General features: G+C 44.5%; 1 protein-coding gene across 1 annotated transcript in view; it reads right to left on the minus strand.

Annotated features, from left to right (window-relative positions):
• The window catches only part of LOC139419808 (peripheral-type benzodiazepine receptor-associated protein 1-like), a 193,532-nt gene that overhangs the window by 71,084 nt on the left and 95,014 nt on the right, over nt 1-27,434 (minus strand). Inside the window, exons 6-10 of the mRNA XM_071169793.1 lie at nt 5,479-5,649; nt 3,671-3,754; nt 3,316-3,405; nt 2,767-2,889; nt 1,154-1,258 (exon numbers count right to left, since the gene is read on the minus strand). Of these exons, the coding sequence (XP_071025894.1) occupies nt 1,154-1,258; nt 2,767-2,889; nt 3,316-3,405; nt 3,671-3,754; nt 5,479-5,649 (573 nt within the window). The remainder of the gene's footprint in view (nt 1-1,153; nt 1,259-2,766; nt 2,890-3,315; nt 3,406-3,670; nt 3,755-5,478; nt 5,650-27,434) is intronic.

Genomic DNA, 27,434 nt, shown 5'->3' on the forward strand with positions numbered 1-27,434 from the left:
AAGTGTAATTCAATGCACTCTTCAGTTACTTAGTTCACATCTAATCCCTCATAAAAGTTCCCTACAGAACTAACCAACAAACTTTGCACCCAGCTACCCCCTACTGGACAAAGTCTTTGATACACATAATTAAAGTGAAGTCGAAAAATGTAATTTGAGGTGATTGGATCTTGCTTAATGATTTCTGGGAACAGGGTTCCTTGGATGTTCTGGTTGTATAGCGCATGGCCTTATATTTAAGAAAGGATTTGTTGGCTGGGCAGTGGTTCTTGTTTAGGAGGCAGGGGAGAGAGAGGACAGGATTTGGCTGGGCAGTGGTTCTTGTGTCGGAGGCAGGGTAGAGAGAGGACAGGATTTGGCTGGGCAGTGGTTCTTGTGTAGGAGGCAGGGGAGAGAGAGGACAGGATTTGGCTGGGCAGTGGTTCTTGTGTCGGAGGCAGGGGAGAGAGAGGACAGGATTTGGCTGGGCAGTGGTTCTTGTGTCGGAGGCAGGGGAGAGAGAGGACAGGATTTGGCCGGGCAGTGGTTCTTGTGTCGGTGGCAGGGTAGAGAGAGGACAGGATTTGGCTGGGCAGTGGTTCTTGTGTCGGAGGCAGGGGAGAGAGAGGACACGATTTGGCCGGGCAGTGGTTCTTGTGTCGGAGGCAGGGGAGAGAGAGGACAGGATTTGGCCGGGCAGTGGTTCTTGTTTAGGAGGCAGGGGAGAGAGAGGACAGGATTTGGCCGGGCAGTGGTTCTTGTGTCGGTGGCAGGGTAGAGAGAGGACAGGATTTGGCTGGGCAGTGGTTCTTGTGTCGGAGGCAGGGGAGAGAGAGGACACGATTTGGCCGGGCAGTGGTTCTTGTGTCGGAGGCAGGGGAGAGAGAGGACAGGATTTGGCCGGGCAGTGGTTCTTGTTTAGGAGGCAGGGGAGAGAGAGGACAGGATTTGGCCAGGCAGTGGTTCTTGTGTCGGAGGCAGGGGAGAGAGAGGACAGGATTTGGCCGGGCAGTGGTTCTTGTGTAGGAGGCAGGGGAGAGAGAGGACAGGATTTGGCTGGGCAGTGGTTCTTGTTTAGGAGGCAGGGGAGAGAGAGGACAGTAATGTATGCCATTTAGCAGACACTCTACCAACTGAGCTCCAGAGGACCAGAGGCAATGTGTGGTCGTCTCACCCGCTGTAGTCGTTTGATGTCATTCTGTTTGAACTTGAGGATAGCCAGTGCCTGCTCATGTTCCAGTTCCAGCTGCTGCCTGCGCTCGGCGACCTCTCGCATATGCTGCAAGCATCAAAGGAGAAATCAATTTAATGTAACAAACACAGAGTTTACATAATTACTCTATAGTTTACACACTCGGTCACGGACACATTTACACTCAACACAGAATAGCCGTTCCATGTGCGCATTCACTTGGCAATCATTCGAGAAAAATATGATATAAATCAAATTTAAAAAAGTGAGGCCTCCCCAGTGGCGCAGCGGTCTAAGGCACTGCATCTCAGTGCTAGAGGCGTCACTACAGACCCTGGTTCGATTCCAGGCTGTATCACAGCGGTCTAAGGCACTGCATCTCAGTGCTAGAGGCGTCACTACAGACCCTGGTTCGATTCCAGGCTGTATCACAGCGGTCTAAGGCACTACATCTCAGTGCTAGAGGCGTCACTACAGACCCTGGTTCGATTCCAGGCTGTATCACAGCGGTCTAAGGCACTACATCTCAGTGCTAGAGGCGTCGCTACAGACCCTGGTTCGATTCCAGGCTGTATCACAGCGGTCTAAGGCACTGCATCTCAGTGCTAGAGGCGTCACTACAGACCCTGGTTCGATTCCAGGCTGTATCACAGCGGTCTAAGGCACTGCATCTCAGTGCTAGAGGGGTCACTACAGACCCTGTTTTAATCCCCGGCTGTGTCGCAGTTGGCCGTGACCCGGTGTTTCTTCTGACACATTGGTGCGGCTGGCTTCTGGGTTAAGCGAGCAGTGTGTCAAGAAGAAGAGTGGCTTGGCAGGGTTGTGTTTTGGAGGACGCATGGAACTCTCCCGAGTTCGTACGGGAGTTGCAGCGATGGGAAAAGACTGGATATCACGAAATTGGGGAGAAAATACTGTGAGACAGGCGGTCATTTGTATGCTAGTTACCGTTTGACTAAATGTCATGACCGCCACAGCCTAGCAACACTACTATATCTGTAGTCAAAGTGAACCTGGCCCTGGGGAGTCAACACAACTTGGAAGTGTGGCAACAAAATACTAGAGATCAGCCTGTACCTTTAGGACCTGCTCTACACTAGAGATCAGCCTGTACCTTTAGGACCTGCTCTACACTAGAGATCAGCCTGTACCTTTAGGACCTGCTCTACACTAGAGATCAGCCTGTACCTTTAGGACCTGCTCTACACTAGAGATCAGCCTGTACCTTTAGGACCTGCTCTACACTAGAGATCAGCCTGTACCTTTAGGACCTGGTCTACACTAGAGATCAGCCTGTACCTTTAGGACCTGCTCTACACTAGAGATCAGCCTGTACCTTTAGGACCTGCTCTACACTAGAGATCAGCCTGTACCTTTAGGACCTGCTCTACACTAGAGATCAGCCTGTACCTTTAGGACCTGCTCTACACTAGAGATCAGCCTGTACCTTTAGGACCTGCTCTACACTAGAGATCAGCCTGTACCTTTAGGACCTGCTCTACACTAGAGACCAGCCTGTACCTTTAGGACCTGCTCTACACTAGAGACCAGCCTGTACCTTTAGGACCTGCTCTACACTAGAGATCAGCCTGTACCTTTAGGACCTGCTCCAGGTTCTCCAGTTTGACACGGAGTCTCTGGTTCTCCTTGAGACCTGAATCACGTTGAGCGGTCACTTCAGAGAGGTGTTCTCTCAGCTCCTCATTCTCAACCCAGGTCTGAGCGAGAGGGATGGGGTGGAGGGCGGGGAGAGAGAGAGAAGGGTGGAGAGAGAGAGAGAGGGATGGGGGGGCGGGGGGAGAGAGATGGGGTGGGGGGCGGGGGGAGAGAGAGGAGGGTGGGGAGAGAGAGAGGGATGGGGTGGGGAGAGAGAGAGAGTGAGAGAAGAGAGAGAGGGAGCGGTAGAGACACTGGACATGAGTACTGTCATTCCTCAAGACCAGGAGGAAGGACAGACACATAAAGCAGAAGCCCTTCCAGTCTACTGAAGGGTCATGACAGAGAAGACCGTTGAGGGTTCCATTTCAACCATAATGTACATTCATTCTGTCATAAAAACAACACTAAGCCTACGAGGGCCTCAAAGAATATAATAAAATGGAATAGAATGGCATAGAATATAAAAGATTTGAATAGAGACTGACCTGATCGAGCAGCTGTGCCTTCCTCCTGAGGAGATCTGCCTCCTCCTCTAGATGCGCATTTTTGCCTCGCTCATCCTCAAGCTGGCTCTCCTGTCAGAGGGAATAGCTTTAGTAACTACACCGTAGTACAGCGATAACTATACTGTTGCAATCAGTGGAGGCTGGGGTGCCACTTTAATAAATCTGAGGCCGGGCTCAGTGTAACGCCTGGAATAGAATGAATGGAACCTTCATCTGGCTGACACGGTTTCACTCATTCAATTGCAGAGGAATTTCTCACCAGCACCTGGCCCACTGAGAGGAGCACCTTGAGTACAGTAGTTAACAGGCAGCTGATGGGACGAGGGACCCTTACCAAATCCAGACATCCCTTCTGTCTCTTCCTAACTTCATGTTCCAAGTTTTCACATTCTTTTCTCTTCTTGCTCAGCTCACATTCCTGAAACAAGACGCCACCACGTTACAGAGACCAGACAGGCCTGAGAAACATCCTTATCCAACTCCATATCATGTCATCATCAGTCACGTTACAGAGACCAGGCCTAGACATCAGAAACTTAAACAACTCCATATCATCAGAGACCAGGCCTAGACATCAGAAACATCCTTACTAGACATCAGAAACATCCTTATCCAACTCCATACCATGTCACGTTACAGAGACCAGGCCTAGAGAAACATCCTTATCCAACTCCATTTCATGTCCTAGACCAGAAACATCCTTAAACAACTCCATATCATGTCACGTTACAGCCAGGCCTCCATCCTTATCATGTCACGTTCACGTTACAGAGACCAGGCCTAGACATCAGAAACATCCTTATACAACTCATATAATGTCACGTTACAGAGACACCAGGCCTGAGCATCAGAAACATCCTTAAACAACTCCATACCATGTCACGTTACAGATCCTTATCCAACTATACACCTGCTCCATATCATGTCACGTTACAGAGACCAGGCCTAGACATCAGAAACATCCTTAAACAACTCCATATCATGTCACGTTACAGAGACCAGGCCTAGACATCAGAAACATCCTTAAACAACTCCATATCATGTCACGTTACAGAGACCAGGCCTAGACATCAGAAACATCCTTAAACAACTCCATATCATGTCACGTTACAGAGACCAGGCCTAGACATCAGAAACATCCTTAAACAACTCCATATCATGTCAGGTTACAGAGACCAGGCCTAGACATCAGAAACATCCTTAAACAACTCCATATCATGTCACGTTACAGAGACCAGGCCTAGACATCAGAAACATCCTTATCCAACTCCATACCTGCCCCACTGAAATCAGAACGCTGTGGTTGAAGTAGGAGCTTTTAGTGTTGTTATTATCGTTTGTGTTGTTTCGTAAATTCATAAATGTGAAAAGCCTATTTGACATCAGACCGTAACATCCTCATGCACATGTACTCTGTTCTGTGAGAAAAGACAAATCAGAGGCCTATCCGACTAGAGTACCATGCATGTCTATGATACCATGTCCTGTCCTGTTAATCAGATGCCAAAGCATATTATCATATCGTTTTTTGTATTTGCCAAAAAGTGTCTGCACGAATCACGATCAATCTGTTCCGGATCCAACATAAAATGTAAGTCCTTAATTCCACATTGACCTCTGACATGGTTACAAGGTTTTACCAAGCTTAACATTCTTATTTTATTCTAAATGCAGTTTACATAGTCAGTTAGGCTGCGCCACCGTCTCCCAGCAACAGACAGAGAAATCTGCTTATTTCAGCCTCCATCGCCACACATGTGGGCGTGTCCTCTACAGTGACGACACAGGCCCAGGAAGACAATATTGATCATTAAAAAAAAAAAGAGCTGGACCCTTGACCTGATTTGTTTTCTCACCATTGTCTGTCCATAGCATTAACACCTGGTTTATCTTCATGCATTGATAAAGCCATCCTTCAGACCACAAGCAACCATTATATCATAACTGGTTTAGCCAGCACTCGATATTCAGCAGTAGACTTACAAGACTGCACTAGTCCAATTAGCAATGCCATTTCAGCCAAGTCTCCAACAAGAGGTGTGTGTGTCAGTATAGCTAGCCGTGACAGGGTTGTATACTGTGTGAGGTGAGTGCGGATATAATGTGTGTGTGTGTGTGTGATATTAATGTGCCTGTTCTTACCAGCAACTGTAGTCTTTGATCTTCTGCGTGCTCCTTCTGGTGGGAGTGGCTCGGGGTGGGGGCGGGCCCCGGCGGAGTTGGGATCACTCGTGGCCCCTCCTCCTCTCTGGGAGTCTCCTCACACCTGGCTGGAGTCTCATTTAACGCCAAGAATTGGGTCTCTGCTGCAACCTGTCAGAGGCACAAACCACGGAGGTTCACAACCAGGCCTTAATAACTAACGCTGACCTGATAGGCCTATAGATTAAAGAAGCTATAGAATGGGGTAAGGCATGGGCAGACCTTGACACCTGGAGTATTACATAAGACAACACTCAGGAGTAGGGCTCGGTAGGGCTAAAGCAGCAACACTAGGCCGAATACAACCTAGACTGTCAGACAGAGGTGCGAAGCCCTTCATTTAAATCTAGGTTCCGTGACTAAACTATTTTCCTTTACCTAATGGATAGATTGAAAAAGAGCTTCCGCTAATTGGATCTGAGCATCTTTCACCACCTAACAGAGCTGGCGTCAAACAAAGTGACTAAGAGAACATAGTGTCCTGTAATATCAACCTGACTGATGTCTACTGTAATATCAACCTGACTGACGTATACTGTAATATCAACCTGTCTACTGTAATATCAACCTGACTGATGTCTACTGTAATATCAACTTGTCTATTGTAATATCAACCTGACTGACGTATACTGTAATATCAACCTGACTGACATCTACTGTAATATCAACCTGTCTACTGTAATATCAACCTGACTGATGTCTACTGTAATATCAACTTGTCTACTGTAATATCAACCTGACTGATGTCTACTGTAATATCAACCTGTCTACTGTAATATCAACCTGTCTACTGTAATATCAACCTGACTGATGTCTACTGTAAAATCAACCTGACTGATGTCTACTGTAATATCAACTTGTCTACTGTAATATCAACCTGACTGATGTCTACTGTAATATCAACTTGTCTACTGTAATATCAACCTGACTGATGTCTACTGTAATATCAACCTGACTGATGTCTACTGTAATATCAACCTGACTGACGTCTACTGTAATATCAACCTGTCTACTATAATATCAACCTGTCTACTGTAATATCAACCTGTCTACTATAATATCAACCTGACTTTATTGACTCTGTCAGGGTACTGACACAGAACCCCTCCACTTGTTTCTTGGGCTCAGTGCTAGTGAATGACACTCAACCTGTCTTCATCATAAGGGAGGTTTCTGAGTCAAAGGTGAACAAGGTGATTAGCTCACTAAAGAACTCTAAAGCCAAAGATGTGTTTGGGATGGACTCTACCTTTCTTAAAAACTACAAAGAGTCACTCATTGGCCCCATTACTAAGGTCACCAACACATCTATTGGTCTCGGTGTGTTTCCAAGGGTATGGAAGTCGGCCATCTTTAAATCAGGCGACCCTGCTGACGTGAGTAACTACAGGCCCATTAGTATACTAATACTAATATATGTCAAAGGTTGTTGAAAAGTGTGTAGCAGAACAACTGATTGCCCACCTCAACAACAGCCCCTTCACATTACACTCCATGCAGTTTGACTTCAGAGCGAAACACTCCACAGAAACGGCCAACTGCTTTTTTCTGGAAAATGTGAAGTCCAAGATGGACAAAGGGGGTGCTGTTGGGGCTGTGTTTCTGGACATAAGGAAGGCTTTTGATACTGTTAACCATGAGATTCTCATCACAAAATTGTCCAAGTTCAACTTTTCCCCTGATGCCTTGAGATGGATGAAATCATACCTTGAAGGCAGAACTCAGTGTGTCAGAGTGAGCAATGAGCTGTCGCCCACTCGTAGCTATGATGTGGGCGTGCCCCAAGGGTCAATACTGGGGCCCCTCCTGTTCAGCCTGTACATTAATGATCTGCCTTCTGTCTGTACTGGGTCTGAAGTTCAAATGTATGCAGATGATACAGTGATATATGTGCATGCAAAGAGCAAACAACAAGCTGCACAAGAACTCACTACTGTAATGGTCCAGGTTACAAAGTGGCTCAGTGACTCATGTTTGCATCTCAATGTGAAAAAAACTGTTTGCATGTTCTTCACAAAGAGGGCAACAGATGTTACTGAGCCAGATGTCTATGTGTCAGGGGAGAAGCTCCAGGTGGTATCCGATTTTAAGTACCTTGGCATCATACTTGATTCCAACCTCTCTTTTAAAAAGCATGTGAAAAAGGTAATTCAAATAACCAAATTCAACCTAGCTAATTTCCGATTTATACGAAATTGTTTGACTACAGAGGTAGCAAAACTGTACTTCAAATCTATGATACTCCCCCACTTAACATCCTGCTTGACTAGTTGGACCCAAGCTTGCTGTACAACATTAAAACCTATTCAGTCTGTCTACAAACAGGCTCTCAAAGTGCTTGATAGGAAGCCCAATAGCCATCATCATTGTCACATCCTTAGAAAGCATGAGCTCTTGAGTTGGGAAAATCTTGTGCAATACACCGACGCATGTCTTGTATTCAAGATCCTTAATGGCCTGGCTCCCCCTCCACTCAACATTTTTGTTAAACAGAAAACCCAGACATATGGCAGCAGATCCACAAGGTCTGCCATGAGAGGTGACTGTATAGTTCCCCTAAGGAAAAGCACCTTTAGTAAATCTGCATTCTCTGTGAGAGCTTCCCATGTCTGGAATACACTGCCATCAGACACACATAACTGCACCACATATCACACTTTCACAAAATGCTTGAAGACATGGCTAAAGGTAAATCAGATTTGTGAACATGGTCCCTAGCTGTGTGTTGCCGCTTTCCATGTTGTCTGTAGCTTGTGAGGTGTGGAAACACTTTGTTACTTTTATGAATTTTGTCTTGCTGCTTTTTGTTTTATGTTGCTCTGTCTGTATGCTACGTCTTGCTTGTCCTATGTTGCTCTGTCTGTATGCTACGTCTTGCTTGTCCTATGTTGCTCTGTCTGTATGCTATGTCTTGCTTGTCCTATGTTGCTATGTCTTGCTTGTTCTATGCTGCTATTGTCTATATTGTAATTGTTTTTAATAACCTGCCCAGGGACTGCGGTTGAAAATTAGCCGGCTGGCTAAAACCGGCACTTTTACTGAAACGTTGATTAATGTGCACTGTCCCTGTAAAAATAAAAATAAACTCAACTCAAACTGATGTCTACTGTAATATCAACTTGTCTACTGTAATATCAACCTGACTGATATCTACTGTAATATCAACTTGTCTACTGTAATATCAACCTGACTGACGTTTACTATAATATCAACCTGACTGATGTCTACTGTAATATAAACCTTACTCCCAGCCCCAACCAATTGACAGATAGACCGACTGGGATTATAATCCAGCTCTCCTCTAGCCTTCCTTCCTTGTGGCCTGACTTCTGTACACAGTCATCTAATCCACAGAGAATCCCTCCAGCCAGAAACGTGACTCACATACAGCAGAGGGAGAGAGAGAGAGAGGAGAGAGAGGAGAGATACCTACCCCCTCAAACTGGATGTAAGTCTTAATGATTCTTTAGAAAGGAGAGTCCCTCCTCTCTTTGAATGAATATTCCTTTAAGATTATAATACACTGCTCAAGAACATTCTTAGAGTTAGGATTGAGAGAGTCCTTGTGAACCCGTATTTACTAAACATCTCAGAGTGCTGATCTAGTATCAGGTATCCCCTCTTCCATTATGACAAGGCAAAACTGAATCATTATCAACATTCCTACTCTGAAGTCCAGCAGAGGGCTGTCATGACTGTCCACGAGAATCCAAATCGGTCAGATCAGGTTTGCAATTAATAACTTCAATCAGACCCCCTCTCACCCTAAATTTGGAATGAAAGAACTAGTGGGGGTTAACAACACACATCCTGTTGTAAAATCAAAGGAGAAGATTCAGCCCTACGCTCTCAAGATTCACCAAAGAAATGTGCTTTGTTTCAACAGACTTTATCCCGCTGAAGCTCTAACACATTCAAAAACAAATACTGGAACAATATTTATAACACAGAACATGGGGAATCTATAGAACACTAATGTCATTTTGTTCGTTATTTTGTGATGTCATTAAAAATATTATAAAGGAAATACTGTAACTTGGAAAGTATACCCCACTCCATAGATGAAGTTTCCAGACTCTGCGTTGTACATGTAATATGAAAAATTAGGAAAGTGTTTTTGTTAAGAGAGGGAGGTGACTTGAGAAGCTATAAGAGAACTTATAGTAGTTATTGCCCGGAGGGAGGTTAGGGAGCATACCAGCATGCCGGAAATGCCCATTTTGAGCAAACTGTATAATGATGTGTAAAAAAAATAAAAATTCGACCAGAAAAACATGCACTCACTTGTACGGCTGATTAGCTTTTCTAAGTAAAGTGTATTCGAAAGTGAATTTAAGTAGGACCATCCTGTTACTCTGCTCAAACCATCGTATTACGCTACTCTCATCGCCCCCTCTGGGGAACCACCGATATGGCTGGCTAGATGACCAAGTGCGCCGACAGAGATGGCCGCCTCGCTTCGCATTCCTAGGAAACTATGCAGTATTTGTTTTTCCCCCGTGTTATTCCTTACATTGGTACCCCAGGTAATCTAAGGTTTTATTACATACAGTCGGGAAGAACTACTGAATATAAGAGCAACGCCAACTCACCATCAGTACGACCAGGAATATGACTTTCGCGAAGCGTATCCTGTGTTCTGCCTTCCACCCAGGACAACGGAAAGGATCCCAGCCTGCGACCCAAAACAACGACGTCGTAAAAGAGGAAAACAAAGCGGTCTTCTGGTCAGGCTCCGGAGACGGGCACATCGCGCACCACTCCCTAGCATACTACTCGCCAATGTCCAGTCTCTTGACAACAAGGTTGATGAAATCAGAAGAGGGTAGCATTCCAGAGAGACATCAGAGACTGTAACGTTCTTTGCTACACGGAAACATGGCTCACTCGAGAGACGCTAACGGAATCGGTGCAGCCAGCTGGTTTCTTCACGCATCGCGCCGACAGAAACTAACATCTTTCTGGTAAGAAGAGGGGCGGGGGCATATGCTCTGAAGCAAGCTTCCAGAAAATTGGAACGGAAATGGCGCCACACCAAACTGGAAGTCTTCCGACTAGCTTGGAAAGACAGTACTGTGCAGTACCGAAGAGCCCTTACTGCTGCTCGATCATCCTATTTTTCTAACTTAATTGAGGAAAATAGGAACAATCCAAAATTCCTTTTTGATACTGTCGCAAAGCTAACTAAAAAGCAGCATTCCCCAAGAGAGGATGACTTTCACTTTAGCAGTGATAAATTCATGAACTTCTTTGAGGAAAAGATGATGATTATTAGAAAGCAAATTACGGACTCCTCCTTAAATCTGCGTATTCCTTCAAAGCTCAGTTGTCCTGAGTCTGCACAACTCTGCCAGGACCTAGGATCAAGAGAGACGCTCAAGTGTTTTAGTACTATATCTCTTGACACAATGATGAAAATAATCATGGCCTCTAAACCTTCAAGCTGCATACTGGACCCTATTCCAACTAAACTACTGAAAGAGCTGCTTCCTGTGCTTGGCCCTCCTATGTTGAACATAATAAACGGCTCTCTATCCACCGGATGTGTACCAAACTCACTAAAAGTGGCAGTAATAAAGCCTCTCTTGAAAAAGCCCAACCATGACCCAGAAAATATAAAAAACTATCGGCCTATATCGAATCTTCCATTCCTCTCAAAAATTTTAGAAAAGGCTGTTGCGCAGCAACTCACTGCCTTCCTGAAGACAAACAATGTATACGAAATGCTTCAGTCTGGTTTTAGACCCCATCATAGCACTGAGACGGCACTTGTGAAGGTGGTAAATGACATTTTAATGGCATCGGACCGAGGCTCTGCATCTGTCCTCGTGCTCCTAGACCTTAGTGCTGCTTTTGATACCATTGATCACCACATTCTTTTGGAGAGATTGGAAACCCAAATTGGTCTACACGGACAAGTTCTGGCCTGGTTTAGATCTTATCTGTCGGAAAGATATCAGTTTGTCTCTGTGAATGGTTTGTCCTCTGACAAATCAACTGTAAATTTCGGTGTTCCTCAAGGTTCCGTTTTAGGACCACTATTGTTTTCACTATATATTTTACCTCTTGGGGATGTTATTCGAAAACATAATGTTAACTTTCACTGCTATGCGGATGACACACAGCTGTACATTTCAATTAAACATGGTGAAGCCCCAAAATTGCCCTTGCTAGAAGAATGTGTTTCAGACATAAGGAAGTGGATGGCTGCAAACTTTCTACTTTTAAACTCGGACAAAACAGAGATGCTTGTTCTAGGTCCCAAGAAACAAAGAGATCTTCTGTTGAATCTGACAATTAATCTTAATGGTTGTACAGTCGTCTCAAATAAAACTGTGAAGGACCTCGGCGTTACTCTGGACCCTGATCTCTCTTTTGAAGAACATATCAAGACCATTTCAAGGACAGCTTTTTTCCATCTACGTAACATTGCAAAAATCAGAAACTTTCTGTCCAAAAATGATGCAGAAAAATTAATCCATGCTTTTGTCACTTCCAGGTTAGACTACTGCAATGCTCTACTTTCCGGCTACCCGGATAAAGCACTAAATAAACTTCAGTTAGTGCTAAATACGGCTGCTAGAATCCTGACTAGAACCAAAAAATGTGATCATATTACTCCAGTGCTAGCCTCTCTACACTGGCTTCCTGTCAAAGCAAGGGCTGATTTCAAGGTTTTACTGCTAACCTACAAAGCATTACATGGGCTTGCTCCTATCTATCTCTCTGATTTGGTCCTGCCGTACATACCTACACGTACGCTACGGTCACAAGACGCAGGCCTCCTAATTGTCCCTAGAATTTTTAAGCAAACAGCTGGAGGCAGGGCTTTCTCCTATAGAGCTCCATTTTTATGGAACGGTCTGCCTACCCATGTCAGAGACGCAAACTCGGTCTCAACCTTTAAGTCTCTACTGAAGACTCATCTCTTCAGTGGGTCATATGATTGAGTGTAGTCTGGCCCAGGAGTGGGAGGGTGAACGGAAAGGCTCTGGAGCAACGAACCGCTCTTGCTGTCTCTGCCTGGCCGGTTCCCCTCTTTCCACTGGGATTCTCTGCCTCTAACCCTATTACAGGGGCTGAGTCACTGGCTTTACTGGGGCTCTCTCATGCCGTCCCTGGAGGGGGTGCGTCACCTGAGTGGGTTGAGTCACTGATGTGGTCATCCTGTCTGGGTTGGCGCCCAACAATTAAAACATTCCCAAACCAGAAACCGTGGATTGATGGCAGCATTCCCGTGAAACAAAGCGCGAACCACTGCTTTTAACCAGGGCAAGGTGACCGGAAACATGACCGAATACAAACAGTGTAGCTATTCCCTCTGCAAGGCAATCAAACAAGCTAAGCGTCAGTATAGAGACAAAGTAGAGTCGCAATTCAACGGCTCAGACACAAGAGGTATGTGACAGGGTCTACAGTCAATCACAGACAACAAAAAAAGAAAACCAGCCCGGTCGCAGACCAGGATGGCTTGCTCCCGAAGACAGACTAAATAACTTTTTTGCCCGCTTTGAGGACAATACAGTGCCACTAACACGGCCCGCAACCAAAACCTGAGGACTCTCCTTCACTGCAGCCAACGTGAGTAAAACATTTAGGTCCAGATGGCACCCCCAGCAGCGTCCTCAGAGCATGCGCAGACCAGCTGGCTGGTGTGTTTACGGACATATTCAATCAATCCTTATCCCAGTCTGCTGTTCCCACATGCTTCAAGAGGGCCACCATTGCCCGTTCCCAAGAAAGCTAAGGTAACTGAGCTAAACGACTACCACCCCGTAGCACTCACTTCTGTCATCATGAAGTGCTTTGAGAGACTAGTCAAGGACCATATATCCTCCACCCTACCTGACACCCTAGACCCACTCCAATTTGCTTACCGCCCAAATAGGTCCACAGTCGACGCAATCACAACCACACCTCACACTGCCCTAACCCATCTGGACAAGAGGAATACCTATGTGAGAATGCTGTTCATCGACAGCTCAGCTCAGCATTTAACACCATAGTACCCTCCAAACTCATCATCAAGCTCGAGACCCTGGGTCTCGACCCCACCCTGTGCAACTGGGTACTGGACTTCCTGACGGGCCGCCCCCAGGTGGTGAGGGTAGGTAACAACATCTCCACCCCGCTGATCCTAAACACTGGGGCCACACAAGGGTGCGTTCTGAGCCCTCTCCTGTACTCCCTGTTCACCCACGACTGCGTGGTCATGCACGCCTCCAACTCAATCATCAAGTTTGTGGACGACACTACAGTGGTAGGCTTGATTACCAACAACAACGAGACGGCCTACAGGGAGGAGGTGAGGGCCCACGGAGTGTGGTGTCAGGAAAATAACCTCACACTCAACGTCAACAAAACAAAGGAGATGATTGTGGACTTCAGGAAACAGCAGAGGGAGCACCCCGCTGTCCACATTGACCGGACAGTAGTGGAGAGGGTAGTACGTTTTAAGTTCCTCGGCGTACACATCACGGACAAACTGAATTGGTCCACCCACACAGACAGCGTCGTGAAGAAGGCGCAGCAGCGTCGTGAAGAAAGCGCAGCAGCGCCTCTTCAACCTCAGGAGGCTGAAGAAATTTGGCTTGTCACCAAAAGCACTAATAAACTTCTACAGATGCACAATCGAGAGCATCCTGTCGGGCTGTATCACCGCCCGGTACGGAAACTGCTCCGCCCACAACCGTAAGGCTCTCCAGAGGGTAGTGAGGTCTTCACAACGCATCACCAGGGGCAAACTACCTGCCCTCCAGGACACCTACACCACCCGATGTCACAAGAAGGCCATAAAGATCATCAAGGACATCAACCACCCGAGCCACTGCCTGTTCACCCCGCTATCATCCACAAGGCGAGGTCAGTACAGGTGCATCAAAGCAGGGACCGAGAGACTGAAAAACAGCTTATCTCAAGGCCATCAGACTGTTAATTAAACAGCCACCACTAACATTGAGTGGCTGCTGCCAACACACTGACTCAACTCCAGCCACTTTAATAATGGAAATTGATGTCAAAATATATCACTAGCCACTTTAAACAATGCTACTTAATATAATGTTTACATACCCTACATTACTCATCTCATATGTATATACTGTACTCGGTACCATCTACTGCATCTTGCCTATGCTGTTCCGTACCATCACTCATTCATATATCTTTATGTACATATTCTTTATCTCTTTACACTTGTGTGTATAAAGTAGTAGTTTTGGAATTGTTAGGTTAGGTTAAATTACTCGTTGGTTATTACTGCATTGTGGAAACTAGAAACACAAACATTTCGCTACACTTGCATTAACATCTGCTAACCATGTGTATGTGACAAATAAAATTTGATTTGATTTAGTCTATCTTCAAAAAAGCATCTTCAAGAGCAAATGGAAGGAAAATCAACTCTGTAGTTCTGTTCAGGACTACATGATATCACCGGATACCGGACAACTACGAAGAAGGACAACAGTAGAAGAGTTGTTGGAACCAATCAAATCCATACAAACTTTCCCCGAAAAGGCCCAACCCCCTTTTCAAGGCTGTCGCCGGCGGACCCAGGCATTTCACGTTGATGATTTCTTTCTCAAAACAGGCAGCGGTTCGTGTGCAAAGTATATGGTTACTGAAGGTGAGAGTAGTTTCTGAATGTACCAATGCTAAGGGTCTCTGTCCCTTTCCATCTCTTCTTTAACAAACAGCCATGTTGTAGTCATTCCGAGAGGGACGTTAATAACCGGTGCGGAGTGTGTGTGTGTTTATCCCGTGTTCCCATTTAATTAGCTTGTAAATAAATATTTAAACCAATTTGGGTAGTACCGAATCATAAATAAGGCTGGGGTTTTTGCAGATGCAAAAGGTGGTTACGACTGTTCAGAATGATAATATGATACGAGGTTATGATTAATAAGTTGACTGTTTATAGATGTGATAGGTAAAGACCTTTTAGAGTTTAATTCAGGAGATGGTGACTCTTTAAATAACTGCTCTTGTGGTGCCCCAAATCTTACTGAGTTAATTGTTACATGATTCATTTAAAATCGGGTAACAATTCAACATAGTTACTTAAGTCGATAAATAACAGTCTTCAGATTAATGTTAAAGTCATGATAGGGCTATGGTTGGGGACTTAGTGTGGGGGGAGTGGATCTGGAGCTGGAGGACATGGGGGGAGTGGATCTGGAGCTGGAGGACATGGGGGGAGTGGATTTCGAGCTGGAGGACATGGGGGGAGTGGATCTGGAGCTGGAGGACATGGGGGGAGTGGATCTGGAGCTGGAGGACATGGGGGGAGTGGATCTGGAGCTGGAGGACATTAGTGTCATATCCTTGTCACCCCGGCTTCAGCGGGTTAAGAGTCAGGAATCAGGTGTCTAATTGTATCTACTTATCTACTGCTGTAGCTGGGCTAGTGCAGCCGAGGCCACGTCTTAGTTACAAGATCAGGGGCAGGTGATCTGAAACCCCCCCCCCCTCCTCTTTGTTATTTACTATTTATTTCTGCAACAACGTCCTCATTCATCACAAATTGTAAGCAAGCTAGTTACAGTGCCTCCTAAAGAAATGATTGACATGGGGAAAAAGAGGGTATGCTATCAGCTGATCATTGATGTGGATAATTTATGTAAATCTGCTAGTTGCTTAGCTCAATATTTTTTTTTTCAAGGGCACTTGGTGAGTGGCAGGGCAAAAGGGGGAAGGTGCTCAGGTACAGGTAGGACTCCTATCTGTGCACGTGCCTGAACAGGATCAAACTAAAGACCAGCCGGTGCAATGTGAAGAAGAAAACCTCCCTGAAGTGACTGCTTAGATCTCCTTGAAGAGAATGCTCAGTGCTGCTAGCCATTTGCTATGAGACCACACAATACATCAGGCAGGTAACATAACTATATTTGGGATCATATCCCTCATTATTAGGGTTACTATGAGTTGAAATCCTTTCAAGGAACATCAGGACTGGTAAAGAACACTTACTAGAATAGAATGTTAGAAAACTGTCTGTCAGTTCACCTAAGCCCAGTCCATTGTTGCAGGTCAGTGCGGCAGTGATAGCAGGCCGGTCCCCTGAGTTCAGATAGGCATGTATAAATGAGGGATTTTGAGTGTTTGCCCACAATGCTGAGGTTCAGAGATCAGAGCCACAGATTATCAGAGTTATCAGGCAGTGTGTCATACAGGTTTTTATTTACTGACTCTATTTTATCAATGTACCAATCGGGCTTCAGGAAGAAGCATACCACAATTACAGCAGCCATGAAGGTTTTAAATGATATCACTGAAGCCATTGACAAAAAACAGCACTGTGTCTCACTTTTTATTGATCTCTCTAAGGCTTTTGATACAGTTGATCATGCTATACTAAGGCAGAGATTGTCGAGTGTAGGTCTTTCAGAGCATGTAGTTGCATGGTTTTCTAACTATCTGTCTGATAGAACTCAGTGCACTCAATTTGATGGGCTTATGTCTGTTAAATTGTCTGTCTTGAATGGTGTGCCCCAAGTCTCTGTACTTGGTCCTCTCTTATTCACTATTTATATAAATTATTTAGACAAAAATGTCCAAAATGCACAACTTTATACTGTTATTTACTGTTGTGCCTCGTCTCTTACAAAAGCTTTCCAGAACATGCAAACGGCTTTTTATACTGTTCAACATACCTTCTGTCAATTGAAGCTTATCCTCAATACTGACAAACCTAAACTAATGGTGTTTTCTAATACAAGAAATAGAGATTGAGGTTGTAACATATAAATATCTTAGAATTTTAATTGATGACGGCCTCTATTTTAAATTGCATATTCAACAACTTACAAAAAAATTGAAGCTGAAATTGGGATTTTATTTTATTCTTTTGAAGCCAGAAGGAGGCTAGTATCAGCTACATTTATGCCTTTACTAGACTATGGGGATATTTTATATATGAATGCTTCCGCTCAGTGTTTGAGATCAATTGACACTCTTTACCATGGCACTTTGAGATGTATTTTAAACTGCAAAACCCTTACGCACCACTGCACTTTGTATACCAGGGTTGGCTGGCCTTCTCTAGTCACTCGTAGGCTCAGTCACTGGTATACTTTTATTTACAAAGCCATTTTGGGTTTACTACCTTTTTATTTGTGCATTTGTATTGTTCAGAAATGTGGTGGGTCGTCTCTTCGTTCACTGGACTTTATCCTGCTAACTGTTCCAAATGTCCAAACTGAATTTGGTAAAAGGGCTTTTATGTACTCTGCGCCATCGTCTTGGAACACCTTACAAAATAATATAAACTGGAAGAACTTGTCCCGATTGGTGTTTTTAAATCACCGATGAAGGATTTTGAGGCTGATTCCCTGACCTGTCAATGTTTTTAATTTGCTGTTTTATACTCTTGTGAATTCAATGGTTTTTACTAGATTACTTGTAGTTTTTCATGTTGTCTGTCTGTCATTTTTTGTAATGACTAAGTGCTGTCTATCTTGGCCAGGACGCTCTTGAAAGAGAGATGTTAATCTCAATGAGCCCTTCCTGGTTAAGTAAAAGGTTAAATAAATAAAAAACAGGTCAGATAGTATCTGAGGGGAAGACAGAAAGACGATGTTTCATAATGCCTCATGTGTAGAGTGAATCTCATATAAAAAGCAAAAATAGACCCAATGAGCCTAATTTATTCATCAAATTAGTCACATTTTGTAACAGAACAGTCAAATATGTGGACTATTTTGTAGTTGAAAAGTACATAGTGATACATAGTATTTTGTAATGTGAACAGTCAATGTTGCACGGCTCTATTTAGGCAGCCAAATGTCTTGCTGTGTGTAATCCTGTACTGTTTTTGTGTTTTCAGCAGCGCCCCATGCTGACAATGACCTACCACTGAGAGCCCAGTCAGGTGATCTGAGGGTGGCCCTGTGTCACCTGCTCTAATGACCTATCACTGAGAGCCCAGTCAGGTGATCTGAGGGTGGCCCTGTGTCACCTGCTCTTATGACCTATCACTGAGAGCCCAACCAGGTGATCTGAGCGTGGCCCTGTGTCACCTGCTCTAATGACCTATCACTGAGAGCCCAGCCAGGTGATCTGAGCGTGGCCCTGTGTCACCTGCTCTAATGACCTATCACTGTCACAGCCAGGTCACAGCAACGTGTACTCATCATCACATCCTTTACACCTCTCCTTCATGGACATTTAGTTTTTTTTAGACAAAAGCAAATGGTTTTTATTGGAATATACAGATGTGGTGCAAAGAGGAAGACATGCAGACGGGACCTCTCTGGAACTCTCACACACTCTGGCCTTTTCACACTATCGTGTTGACCCGAACCATACTAAACCATGCCGAACCATACAGAGCCATACTGGACCATACTGAACCATACTGAACCATACCGAACCATACTATACTATACCGAACCATACCGAACCATACCAAACCATACCGAGCCATACTGAACCATACCAAGCCATACCGAACCATACCGGACCATACTGGACCATACTGGACCATGCTGAACCATACCGAGCCATACTGGACCATACTGGACCATGCTGAACCATACTATACTAAACCATACTATACTAAACCATACTATACTATACCGAACCATACCGGACCATACTGAACCATACCGAGCCATACTGAACCATACCAAGCCATACCGAACCATAATGAACCATACCGGACCATACTGAACCATACCGAACCATACCGGACCATACTGAACCATACCGAACCATACCGAACCATACTATACTATACCGAACCATACTGAGCCATACTGAACCATACCGAACCATACTATACTATACCATACTGAACCATACCGAACCATACCGAGCCATACTATACTATACCATACCAAACCATACCAAACCATGCTGAACCATACCGAGCCATACCGAACCGTACCGAACCATACCAAACCATACCATGCTGAACCATACCGAACCATACCGAGCCATACTATACTATACCATACTGAACCATACCGAGCCATACTATACTATACCATACTGAACCATACCGAGCCATACTATACTATACCATACTGAACCATACCGAGCCATGCTGAACCATACCGAACCGTACCGAACCATACTATACTAAACCATACCAAACCATACTGAACCATACCGAACCATACTGAGCCATACCAAACCATACCATACCGAACCATACCGAACCATACTGAACCATACCGAGCCATGCTGAACCATACCGAACCGTACCGTACCGAACCATACCAAACTGAACCTACACTGAACCATGTTGAACCATACTGAACCTATACTGAACCATGTTGAACCATACTGAACCATGTTGAACCATACTGAACCTATACTGAACCATGTTGAACCTATACTGAACGTATACTGTGCTTGCTCAAACCATACAGAACCATACACTGAGTATAACAAACATGAGGAACACCTTACTAATATTGAGTTGTGCCCCCTCCCTTTGCCTTCAGAACAGCCTCAAATCGTTGGGGCATGGACTCTACCAAGGTGTCGAATGCATTCCACAGGGATGCTGACCCATGTTGACTCCAATGCTTCCCACAGTTGTGTCAAGTTGGCTGGCTGTTGTTTGGGTGGTGAACCGTTCTTGATATACAAGGGAAACTGTTGAGCCTGGCACCTACTACCACACCCCCGTTCAAAGGCATTTACATTTTTTGTCTTGCCCCATTCACCCTCTGAATGACACACATACCCAATTCATGTCTCAATTGTCTCAAGGCTTAAAAATCCTTCTTTAACCCATCTCCTCCCCCTTCATCTACACTGATTGAAGTGGATTTAACAAGTGACATCAATAAGGGATCATAGCTTTCACCTGGATTCACCTGGTCAGTCTGTCACGGTGTTTTTAATGTTCTGTATACTGTCACGCCCTGACCTTAGAGAGACGTTTTATTTCTCTATTTGGTGAGGTCAGGGTGTGATGTGGGGTGGGCATTCTATGTTGTGTATATCTGTGTGTTTGGCCGAGTGTGGTTCCCGATCAGAGGCAGCTGTCTATCGTTGTCTCTGATTGGGAATCATACTTAGGCAGCCTGTTTTGCCACCTTAGTTGTGGGTAGTTGTCTTTGTTATAGTGGCCTGTATAGCCGAAGTCAGCATCACGGTCGTTTCCTTATTCTTTTTTTTTTGTTTTGTTTTGCGAGCGACATTTATATATAATAAAAGACATGTACGCTCACCATGCTTGCACCTTGGTCCGGTCATTTCCACCCTGACGACGATCGTGGCGACATACTCTGTATATTAATGACTGTTTCTTTGTAACTAAGGTAACTACAGCGGCTTTGCTACAGTGGCAGGAAGGGAAAGTACTGCTGCGATACATAGTTTAATACGCTTGTTTTTATCCCGATTTTGTTCTTTATTTAGACAGTGAGGGAAAGCGAGGGGAAAACAAATGAGGTAGTTTATTAAAAGGACAGAATTGTGCGGACCTGTGGGTCAGAGAGAAGCTCGGCAGTTCTACCACTCAATTAAACTCCGCCAGTACGTTTCAGTTGTATTTTATCATTGTTTGGTGGTAACTAAGCAGGAAGTCTTCACATAATGACCATGTAATCAAGGTATGAAATTGTTATTTTCAAATACAATCTATTTTTGAGCTTAGTTGTGGTCAATTTGCAGTGTACAAATTATTATAATTTTGTTTCAGGACCCCCCCGACCATCCGCTCAGACAAAAATTGGTCCGCGGCTATATCCCAGTTGTCTACCCCTGCTCTACTCCATGATGATGTTTACTACACTACCAACAAGCTCTACTACATGATGATGTCTACTATACTAATAACAAGCTCTACTCCATGATGTTTACTATACTACCAACAAGCTCTACTCCATGATGATGTTTACTACACTATCAACAAGCTCTACTAAATGATTATGTCTACTTTACTACCAACAAGCTCTACTCCATGATGTTTACTATACTACCAACAAGCTCTACTCCATGATTATGTCTACTATACTAATAACAAGCTCTACTCTATGATTATGTCTACTTTACTACCAACAAGCTCTACTCCATGATTATGTCTACTATACTACTAACAAGCTTTACTCTATGATGATTTCTACTATACTACCAACAAGCTCTACTCCATGATTATGTCTACTATACTACTAACAAGCTTTACTCTATGATGATTTCTACTATACTACCAACAAGCTCTACTCCATGATTATGTCTATTATACTACCAACAAGCTCTACTCCATGATGATTTGTACTGCACTACCAACAAGCTCTACTCCATGAGGATTTGTACTACACTAACAACAAGCTCTACTCCATGATTATGTCTACTACACTACCAACAAGCTCTACTCCATGAGGATTTGTACTACACTACCAACAAGCTCTACTCCATGAGGATTTGTACTATACTACCAACAAGCTCTACTCCATGATGATTTGTACTATACTACCAACAAGCTCTACTCCATGATTATGTCTACTATACTACCAACAAGCTCTACTCCATGATGATTTGTACTACACTACCAACAAGCTCTACTCCATGATTATGTCTATTATACTACCAACAAGCTCTACTCCATGAGGATTTGTACTACACTACCAACAAGCTCTACTCCATGAGGATTTGTACTACACTACCAACAAGCTCTACTCCATGAGGATTTGTACTACACCACCAACAAGCTCTACTCCATGAGGATTTGTACTACACTACCAACAAGCTCTACTCCATGAGGATTTGTACTACACTACCAACAAGCTCTACTCCATGAGGATTTGTACTACACTACCAACAAGCTCTACTCCATGAGGATTTGTACTACACTACCAACAAGCTCTACTCCATGAGGATTTGTACTATATTACCAACAAGCTCTACTCCATGAGGATTTGTACTATACTACCAACAAGCTCTACTCCATGAGGATTTGTACTATACTAACAACAAGCTCTACTCCATGAGGATTTGTACTACACTACCAACAAGCTCTACTCCATGAGGATTTGTACTACACTACCAACAAGCTCTACTCCATGAGGATTTGTACTACATTACCAACAAGCTCTACTCCATGAGGATTTGTACTATACTACCAACAAGCTCTACTCCATGAGGATTTGTACTACACTACCAACAAGCTCTACTCCATGAGGATTTGTACTATACTACCAACAAGCTCTACTCCATGAGGATTTGTACTACACTACCAACAAGCTCTACTCCATGAGGATTTGTACTATACTACCAACAAGCTCTACTCTATGAGGATTTGTACTACACTACCAACAAGCTCTACTCCATGATGATTTGTACTACACTACCAACAAGCTCTACTCCATGATGATTTGTACTACACTACCAACAAGCTCTACTCCATGATGATTTGTACTACACTACCAACAAGCTCTACTCCATGAGGATTTGTACTACACCACCAACAAGCTCTACTCCATGATGATTTGTACTACACTACCAACAAGCTCTACTCCATGAGGATTTGTACTATACTACCAACAAGCTCTACTCCATGAGGATTTGTACTACACTACCAACAAGCTCTACTCCATGATGATTTGTACTACACTACCAACAAGCTCTACTCCATGAGGATTTGTACTACACTACCAACAAGCTCTACTCCATGAGGATTTGTACTATACTACCAACAAGCTCTACTCCATGAGGATTTGTACTACACTACCAACAAGCTCTACTCCATGAGGATTTGTACTACACTACCAACAAGCTCTACTCCATGATTATGTCTACTACACTACCAAGAAGCTCTACTCCATGAGGATTTGTACTACACTACCAACAAGCTCTACTCCATGAGGATTTGTACTATACTACCAACAAGCTCTACTCCATGAGGATTTGTACTACACTACCAACAAGCTCTACTCCATGATGATTTGTACTACACTACCAACAAGCTCTACTCCATGAGGATTTGTACTACACTACCAACAAGCTCTACTCCATGATGATTTGTACTACACTACCAACAAGCTCTACTCCATGAGGATTTGTACTATACTACCAACAAGCTCTACTCCATGATGATTTGTACTACACTACCAACAAGCTCTACTCCATGAGGATTTGTACTACACTACCAACAAGCTCTACTCCATGATTATGTCTACTACACTACCAAGAAGCTCTACTCCATGAGGATTTGTACTACACTACCAACAAGCTCTACTCCATGAGGATTTGTACTATACTACCAACAAGCTCTACTCCATGAGGATTTGTACTACACTACCAACAAGCTCTACTCCATGAGGATTTGTACTACACTACCAACAAGCTCTACTCCATGATGATTTGTACTACACTACCAACAAGCTCTACTCCATGAGGATTTGTACTATACTACCAACAAGCTCTACTCCATGAGGATTTGTACTACACTACCAACAAGCTCTACTCCATGATGATTTGTACTACACTACCAACAAGCTCTACTCCATGAGGATTTGTACTACACTACCAACAAGCTCTACTCCATGAGGATTTGTACTATACTACCAACAAGCTCTACTCCATGAGGATTTGTACTACACTACCAACAAGCTCTACCCCATGAGGATTTGTACTACACTACCAACAAGCTCTACTCCATGAGGATTTGTACTACACTACCAACAAGCTCTACTCCATGAGGATTTGTACTATACTACCAACAAGCTCTACTCCATGAGGATTTGTACTACACTACCAACAAGCTCTACTCCATGAGGATTTGTACTACACTACCAACAAGCTCTACTCCATGATTATGTCTACTACACTACCAACAAGCTCTACTCCATGAGGATTTGTACTATACTACCAACAAGCTCTACTCCATGAGGATTTGTACTATACTACCAACAAGCTCTACTCCATGATTATGTCTATTATACAACCAACAAGCTCTACTCCATGATGATTTGTACTACACTACCAACAAGCTCTACTCCATGATGATTTGTACTACACTACCAACAAGCTCTACTCCATGAGGATTTGTACTACACCACCAACAAGCTCTACTCCATGAGGATTTGTACTACACTACCAACACCAGGTCTTGACAACCATCTGGACCCCTCACACCATACCAGACACAGAATAATAAATAGTCTGATCTGATTAAACCAGTCGTTTATGATATTAATGATGTCTTAGTTGATTAACTGCTCAAAATACCTAGTTCATAGCTACTGAGTAACTTAACTACACAATATAGCCTACCTTCTAGCCTGGGTCCATGCTTCCTGAAGCATGATGGGAACTAGGCCAACACACAATATAGCCTACCTTCTAGCCTGGGTCCATGCTTCCTGAAGCATGATGGGAACTAGGCCAACACACAATATAGCCTACCTTCTAGCCTGGGTCCATGCGTCCTAAAGCATGATGGGAACTAGGCCAACACACAATATAGCCTACCTTCTAGCCTGGGTCCATGCGTCCTAAAGCATGATGGGAACTAGGCCAACACACAATATAGCCTACCTTCTAGCCTGGGTCCATGCTTCCTGAAGCATGATGGGAACTAGGCCAACACACAATATAGCCTACCTTCTAGCCTGGGTCCATGCTTCCTGAAGCATGATGGGAACTAGGCCAACACACAATATAGCCTACCTTCTAGCCTGGGTCCATGCTTCCTGAAGCATGATGGGAACTAGGCCAACACACAATATAGTCTACCTTCTAGCCTGGGTCCATGCTTCCTGAAGCATGATGGGAACTAGGCCAACACACAATATAGCCTACCTTCTAGCCTGGGTCCATGCTTCCTAAAGCATGATGGGAACTAGGCCAACACACAATATAGCCTACCTTCTAGCCTGGGTCCATGCGTTCTAAAGCATGATGGGAACTAGGCCAACACACAATATAGTCTACCTTCTAGCCTGGGTCCATGCTTTCTAAAGCATGATGGGAACTAGGCCAACACACAATATAGCCTACCTTCTAGCCTGGGTCCATGCGTCCTAAAGCATGATGGGAACTAGGCCAACACACAATATAGCCTACCTTCTAGCCTGGGTCCATGCTTTCTAAAGCATGATGGGAACTAGGCCAACACACAATATAGCCTACCTTCTAGCCTGGGTCCATGCGTCCTAAAGCATGATGGGAACTAGGCCAACACACAATATAGCCTACCTTCTAGCCTGGGTCCATGCTTTCTAAAGCATGATGGGAACTAGGCCAACACACAATATAGCCTACCTTCTAGCCTGGGTCCATGCGTCCTAAAGCATGATGGGAACTAGGCCAACACACAATATAGCCTACCTTCTAGCCTGGGTCCATGCTTTCTAAAGCATGATGGGAACTAGGCCAACACACAATATAGCCTACCTTCTAGCCTGGGTCCATGCTTTCTAAAGCATGATGGGAACTAGGCCAACACACAATATAGCCTACCTTCTAGCCTGGGTCCATGCTTCCTAAAGCATGATGGGAACTAGGCCAACACACAATATAGCCTACCTTCTAGCCTGGGTCCATGCTTCCTAAAGCATGATGGGAACTAGGCCAACACACAATATAGCCTACCTTCTAGCCTGGGTCCATGCTTTCTAAAGCATGATGGGAACTAGGCCAACACACAATATAGCCTACCTTCTAGCCTGGGTCCATGCTTTCTAAAGCATGATGGGAACTAGGCCAACACACAATATAGTCTACCTTCTAGCCTGGGTCCATGCTTCCTGAAGCATGATGGGAACTAGGCCAACACACAATATAGCCTACCTTCTAGCCTGGGTCCATGCGTCCTAAAGCATGATGGGAACTAGGCCAACACACAATATAGCCTACCTTCTAGCCTGGGTCCATGCGTCCTAAAGCATGATGGGAACTAGGCCAACACACAATATAGCCTACCTTCTAGCCTGGGTCCATGCTTCCTAAAGCATGATGGGAACTAGGCCAACACACAATATAGCCTACCTTCTAGCCTGGGTCCATGCTTTCTAAAGCATGATGAGAACTAGGCCAACACACAATATAGCCTACCTTCTAGCCTGGGTCCATGCGTCCTAAAGCATGATGGGAACTAGGCCAACACACATACGACCTGGACAATGCAACACAAGGCCCGTTACATGGCTAAACAGAGGGCGTAAACACGACACACAAAGCCTGATTTATACCTCAACTACAACTTACTTAAGCACACATGGCCTATAGCCAAAGCATGGCTCACGCTTACTATAGCACATATACCTATCATTGACACGAGGCCAGGTTCATGCTTCCTCAAGCACCCTACACATTCTATAGGTGTAGAGCCTATAGACAAGGCCAGGCCCATGCTTCCTCAAGCACCCTACACATACCATGGGTTTAGGTCCTATAGACAAGGCCAGGCCCTTGCTTCCTCAAGAACCCTACACATACCATGGGTTTAGGTCCTATAGACAAGGCCAGGCCCTTGCTTCCTCAAGAACCCTACACATACCATGGGTTTAGGTCCTATACGTCCATGCTTATTGCAGCAGTGTCACATCCCATTCAGTCAGTGGAGCCCGGGGGGCATGGACAGGAAGCCTTAAGCACATTGGTGTAATCCCTGCGGTGGACTACTGAAACCACTAACTGGGTCATTTCTTTTAAAAGCACCTTAATGGATTGGCCTGGTTACTGGTTTGGTGTTCAGTTTTAATACAATTACATAGCATCGTCGGTGCTATACTGATATCATCACGCTGCTCTGTCCCCAGTCCTGACCTGGCGGTCACTAAGTCACTGACAATATGCTGCTCTGTCCCCAGTCCTGACCTGGCGGTCACTAAGTCACTGACATTATGCTGCTCTGTCCCCAGTCCTGACCTGGCGGTCACTAAGTCACTGACAATATGCTGCCATGTCTCCAGTCCTGACCTGGCGGTCACTAAGTC

The sequence above is a fragment of the Oncorhynchus clarkii genome, chromosome 10 (genome assembly GCF_045791955.1).
Source record: "Oncorhynchus clarkii lewisi isolate Uvic-CL-2024 chromosome 10, UVic_Ocla_1.0, whole genome shotgun sequence".
In the NCBI taxonomy this organism is placed as follows: domain Eukaryota; kingdom Metazoa; phylum Chordata; class Actinopteri; order Salmoniformes; family Salmonidae; genus Oncorhynchus; species Oncorhynchus clarkii.